The 6,529-nt window shown below is 39.9% G+C and overlaps 1 protein-coding gene across 3 annotated transcripts in view; it reads left to right on the top strand.

The window, feature by feature from the left end:
• The window catches only part of LOC105270419 (paired box protein Pax-6), a 39,139-nt gene extending 32,623 nt beyond the window's left edge, over positions 1-6,516 (top strand). The window contains exons 6-9 of one of the 3 annotated variants that reach the window (XR_892536.1): positions 3,251-3,510; positions 3,695-3,972; positions 4,151-4,561; positions 5,166-5,244. Coding sequence is in view for 2 of the 3 variants with exons in the window: in XM_011311328.1 (XP_011309630.1) it covers positions 3,251-3,510; positions 3,695-3,972; positions 4,151-4,452; positions 5,166-5,260 (935 nt within the window). In the remaining variant the exon portion in view is untranslated. Of the gene's footprint in view, positions 1-3,250; positions 3,511-3,694; positions 3,973-4,150; positions 4,562-5,165 lie in introns of all 3 variants that reach the window. The other 2 variants (XM_011311329.1, XM_011311328.1) reach the window with 2 other exon arrangements.
• Positions 6,517-6,529: the final 13 nt, after the last annotated feature.

The raw sequence follows: 6,529 nt of genomic DNA, 5'->3' as shown, positions 1-6,529 counted from the left end.
CACCCCTCATTGTTAAATTGCATCTGCTGCGCCATTTTAACGTATCCCACCGCATACACACAAATGAAAACCGAAAAATGACGTTTACGCCTCGATGATCACTCGACTCCCCCTCTCTCCAGGCTCCTCCATTTTTAAAATTATTATTATTATTTTCTTCCATCCTCTTTGGCCGCACGCGCATTAAAATAATGCGAATTGGAGAAAAAAAAAAAGGCATTTAAAAGGAGCAGTTGGCTGTACACATTGTTTCAGTGTTGGATCGTTTATCGGAGTTTAGATTCAGCCACTAGACTCCCTCGAGGGTCCACTCGATACCTTTCATTTTTATTATTCTTTACTCCATCATCCACTTGGAGTCTACCTCACCTTTATTTTAATTATAGTGGCACGTGGGGAATTTGTACAATGCGCAATCAATGGCTTTTGTTATCGATGGGGAGAGATAAGTGGCGTTTCTTTCGGTGGAGTGGTCGATTAAAAAATGGTCATCCGCTATTTTTCGTTGGTAAATTTGTCGCTCCAGCGGGTCAGATTTTTCCGGCCACTGGAGATTTTTTTATTTCTCAACTGCTGTCTTCGAGTGGTGGCTTTCACGTCTGTCTTGACGGTATAACAACGGTTTGGGGAAGACTGGGGGATCCTGGTGGTCCAGTTGTCCGCCATCACGCTTCAGTGGCTCTGGAGACGAGCCTCAACACACCCCGGATCTCCCCTCGTCCTACAGATGTCTACCTGTCTGACGACTTCTGTTCGCCGGGATAAAAGCCTCGGCAAAATGGCCTGTAAAACGCGCCTGCATTTTTTTTTATCCATTTACTCCGCCCAGCCAAAAATTTGTGGATTTTCGATGGAATTTTTATAACAATTAACATGCAACATTTTTTTTATATCACCCCGGGTAAAAAAAATTGTAATCGGAATATTCTTTCAATATTTTCAAAAAATTTCAGGAGAACTTTTAAGACATCTTTTTTTAAAACAAAAACAAACGATTGTATTTTTGGGAATTGTTTTAAAAAATTTTTCAATATCTTTCCCAAAAATAAAATTGTTTTGTATTCCGATTTTTTGTTGTTTCATTACAAAAAAATTCTGAAAAGTTTTCCAGAAATTTTTCAAAAATCGAGAAAAAATATTCCGATTGCAATTTTTTTTACCCGAGTAATTGAATAAATTATATAAAATTTTCATCAATCAAACTTTCCACATAATTGAATCATAATCGATTAAAATAATTAAAATAATTAATAAGCAACCGAAAAATGTATAAAGCTGAACAATAAGTTGTTGCATTAGGCTATCCATTAGCCGGGAGGAAAAACGAGAAAAATCCCGTGGAAAGCCCGAAGAAATGACAATTTCGTTGAGATAAAGGTTGTGAAGCGTGAATCGGCAAGACTGTTGTGAAAGTTTGAGCAAAGTGGTATAGGAGGATGGAGGATGGAGTCGTCTTCTCCGCGGAAAGATATCAAGAGCAGGAGTTTAGGTTGTTGTATTAGTGTGTAGAGAAGTTGCTTCGCGAGTTGTCGTAGGCAGTTGGGTTTGGCATGGTTATGCAGAGAAGTGAGAGTACGCGGAAGGCAAGACACGGTGGTTTTAATTGCTGCTTAAAGCACCCTCGTAGCGTTAACCTCATCCTCGATGCTCTGCGGTACCCTTACAGCATCCTTGCGTGGCATGTTACCCCCTATACCCTGGCTAACCCCTCTGGATAACTCTCATACCCTTTACCTCCTTGTACCGTTTAACGACGCACAGCAGCAACAGCATCCAGAACTTTAACCGTTTCTCTCTGCTTCGAGTAATCCGTGAGCAACTTTACTGCCTCCGTCGTGTGGCTCTTCGCCAGAGTCATAAGACTTTGGCTTATCTCCACTTCTAGAACCACCCCTTACACCCTCTAGATAACTGCCACCACTTCCGCTTCCAACACCCCTCAAAAAACTGCATCAAATTGGTAATTCATTTTTTTTTTTGTGTCTCACGTCGCAGCAGTTCAAAGTCGAATATTTCTCCTGAATTATTTATTGTAGCAACCAGAGAAATATTCAATGAAGATTATGTTACATGTGTTGGCTTACTGATTACGGAAGTGATCGAGGAAATTTACGCACCGCAATATTTTTTTTTACCCAACATTCAAAAATAATCAATCATTATTCCGGAAAATTTTCCCTCAAACCCTTGCGTTCTGGAATCAATTAATTCAATGTTAATCACTTGAAAATTTAAAGCAGTTGAAGAATTCCAGTCCTTTTCCTGATCAACCCTGAATTTCCTGAGATCCCAGTGAATCCCGGAAAATCCCGAAAAAATGTCTGACCACTTTCCCTCGATCTCTGCAAAATTCCGAAAAATCGAGAGATATCAAGTGACAATATTCAATTATTAATTGTCTATACAAATTGCAAGATGATTTTAGCGCTTGGATATTATCCCCTTGTTTCCCGGAGTGGCCAAAAATTATGAAAATATCACGAAAAAAAAATTGGTGGGACGAAGGCAAGAGTAAAAGAGGGTGGTTATCAGGATTCCATTACCGCAGCAGGACGAATGCCGAGGCGTTGAGAAGTTGTGCGAGGAAAACGGAGGTGTGGGGAGGCGAGTGGATACCGTGGCATCTTATCGCGAGTCCTCCTCCACCCCCATTCAACCTCCCTATATAATACATAGCTGGATATATGTACAGTTTCCACCTCTCCTATAGCGTTTTCCAGCTAAAATCCACTGACGCCCGGACGCGCTCACCCAGAAACCTACGATAAGGTTTGCCAGGCGACGCCTCCACCCTCTCCCACCCCATCTACTATTCCTATACGCACCCCTCAGGATCCTCCCCCACACCCATCCCCAGATATATATGTATCCATATTTTCCATGAGGCTATCACTATCGTTTTCATTTATCCTCGCAATCATCATTCATCTGTAACCTTCACTCATCAGACTCTTGTCTCCCACAAGACGAACTCTTATATTGATAAAAACCTCTGATAACGAATTATTGAGGACCGATACGTCGTCATATGACTTCCGAATAATTTTTCGTCGACCCTGGTACTTATTGAATAATTTAGTGCGATTTAATACCGTGAATTGATAGTTTTGATTAAAAATAAATTAATTTTACGGATTGAATATTATTAGGGAATATTACACATCGTCAATACATGCATGGGGAGTATTATAGACAGGATTTTTGTTGGAATAAAAATATCGATAAATTAATAGTGAAAATATTGTTTCAGTGGCGGAGTTGGAAGGCGGTGCTCACTCAGACGAAACCAACAGCGGTGGTGATAACAGCAATGCCGGTAGTGTATCCGGTGGTGGTGATGATGATCAAGCTAGACTCAGATTAAAACGCAAACTCCAGCGAAATCGTACGAGTTTTACCAACGAGCAGATCGACGCCCTAGAGAAAGAATTCGAGAGAACGCACTATCCGGATGTCTTCGCCAGGGAGAGATTAGCTGGAAAAATTGGCCTCCCCGAGGCGCGAATACAGGTAAAAGATAAATTCCAATCTGCTGTGATTAAAATTCATGAGATTTATATCGGATTGTGATTGACTGACTAATCTACTCCCTGTCCTGATGATTTTTTGAGTTTTATTTGTATCACTCCGTAGTTCCTAGACAATTGACCCGATCTCGTATCTCTTTTTTCTTTTTCTCGTCCACTAACTTCAGGTATGGTTTTCGAATCGACGCGCAAAGTGGCGACGAGAGGAGAAACTCAGGACACAGAGGAGGGACAACGGTGGACAACAATCGAGTCAGCAGCAACAGCCATCTCAACAGCAACCACAGCACACTGGTGGTGTTAGTCTTGGACATCCAACACCACCACCATCGATTCTCGGTGGTCAAGCACCTCCACAGGGGCCACCTTCACCACCAAGAATTCATCATGGATTCGCTCCCACCGCTGTTTACCCGGGGATTCCCAGCATGCCAGATTCCTACAGGTAAACTCAACACTAACTCCTCAATTATTCAATCAATATTTCAATATACAACGATATTCAACAATTTAAATGACATATTCATATATTTTTAGCTATTTAATTTTTCTGTAATGTTGATGACCAATTAAAATTCAAATCATTCAAATAATTCAAATAATTTAAATAATTGAAATTTCAGTCCCATGACGTCGATGCCGAGCTTCACGATGTCCGGACAGCAGAGCCAGCAACACACCACCAGCATGTCCTCCCTGTCGTCGGGTGGAATGGGTCCAATGGGAATGACAGTGGGTATGACAGTGGGACCGAGTCCAGCTGCGTGTCTTCATCAACGTGACAACGGCTACTCTTGCGGTGTTGCACGACCCCCCAGCTACGAACCCCTGCATCTTGGCTACGGTGGACGTCCATCATGCAGTCCAACTCAACCCTATCACACCACTGGCTTGAATCAATACAATCAGAATGCCAGCTCGACTGGTGAGTGTCTACCGCACTCACTCCACTCGCTGCTAGCTCTCTAGCCGCACGTGGGACTCGGCTATCATCACGCACGTGGATTACCATAAGAACAGCCTGACTAAATCGGGTAATTGGATTCGATGTCAATTACAAAAATGCAATTACTATTGCCGAATGAGACGAAATTTATCTGTTATTCGAGGATCATTGCCGTGTCGCCACAGCTCAAACACTGGGAAAATACACCCTTCCATTTGGGAAACCACAATTTTACCTTTTAAAAAACACATCATTTTTGTTTTTTAGTTTAAAAAATACTGGCTTGTTGAAAAATATCGGAACGTCAGGGCAGGAAATTTAAACTCTATTTCAATCGTTGCATTTCATCGCAGTGACAATTGGTACTTTCACCCAGGGAGAACAATACCAGTCAAATTATGTGTTAATTTAATTTATTTATTATTCCCTCTGAATAGTGGAACGATTAAAAAATTTTCCATTAATCTCATTGTCCTAAGACACCCTGGATGAATGTACCAATTGAAATATTGATTGTAAAATTGCATTGAATACCTAAAACTGAAAATTTCATTGATATATTTAAATTGAATTTTCATTCAATGAAAAAGTGGTCTGAATCGGTGGAATGCAGGACGATAGAAATTTGTGGAATTTCGCTAGGAGAATTGAGAGGAAAATGTTTAACAGTGCAAATGGTATTTGTCCGTCAGGATTGATATCACCAGGGGTGAGTGTACCAATAGCTGTGCCAGGTCAACCAGCACCGGATATGGCAGCCCAGTACTGGTCCCCGAGGTTGCAGTGACCGTGGTGATCGTCCACGTCGACGTCATAACCAACACCCACCAAATGATAAAAAGGTCCTCGTGTGTCGATCTCTATCACCTGTACTGCCACCCTCGATTATAAAAATGAAAATATACAAAAAATCGTCTCTTAAGCGTCAAGTCATGAGAGCATCGTTAAGTTTGTTATCACAAGAATCATTTAGTAAATAATAATTTCACTCGTAGATAAACCTGGAGGTAGGTAAATCAAAGAATTATTCGAAATGAAGAGAACTTAGGTGTTAAGTCGATATTAGTACTATTTATATATTCGTGTAACGAGAGAAAGTGATGAGAAAATTGAAGGAAATCGGTCGGTGAATGTCGTGTGTGCACATCCTCAATTTTTCCACGTCTCTTTTTTCATTGCACATGGCGAATTATTTGTTGGAAAATTTACCCGGTTTTTTAGTAATTAACTTGCAATAACAAACGAAAAATCTGATAATCTCCACTAGACTCATTATTTTTCAATTAAAATATGAGGGTAAAAATTACCACAGATCACAATAAGTTGACCTATAAATTCCTCACCACGCACTTAATTACGAGAATGACAGGATAAAGATGGCAAGCCAATTTGATTGAACGCCGATTCGCTATTATATAAATAATTACATGTCTCTATTGTATATGATCACCCGTGAGTTTGAATTAATTGTGGAATAAAAAAGGTGGAGAGAATAAAAATCAAGAGAATGAAGGAGAAAAAATTATAAATAAATTGACCGAATTGTGATTTCTCTTTTAGGCCAGACTAATGTTTTAAGCGTACAATTATACGATTCTAAATAAAATATAGATAGCGTGTGCTTTAATCAGAGTTAAAGAGAACCCTTCTTCACCGTCCTTTACTGTCCAGTGAGTGATCCCTCGTGCAAGATGCGAAAATAAAACTAGTGATTAAGTAAATAAAACTTACCTTTGAGTTTCTCAGATAAATGAGGAATCATGTATCATAGACATCTAAAGAAATATCATTGAAAAATGTAACAATCTTATATTTCATTGAACAATAATTCCCCGTTAAATCACTCTGAATTGTTCTCAATGTCTCCTGTGACGCCAGCAGTTCCAGATCATCCACTGAATCTCAATTTTCTTTCAAGGCAATTGTTCATATGTGAGAGACTAAATCTAAGAATTGAATTGCATTAAATTTATTACACAACTAAGTCTAATTTTTCTTTTATTCAATTGTTGCATTTTCCGAATACTTGAAAGAGCGTCCGCAGCACCGCCCTCCG

Source organism: Fopius arisanus, unplaced genomic scaffold (assembly GCF_000806365.1).
Source record: "Fopius arisanus strain USDA-PBARC FA_bdor unplaced genomic scaffold, ASM80636v1 scaffold00087, whole genome shotgun sequence".
In the NCBI taxonomy this organism is placed as follows: domain Eukaryota; kingdom Metazoa; phylum Arthropoda; class Insecta; order Hymenoptera; family Braconidae; genus Fopius; species Fopius arisanus.
Note: the sequence above shows the minus strand (reverse complement) of the source record. Positions and strands in the feature narration are given on the sequence as shown.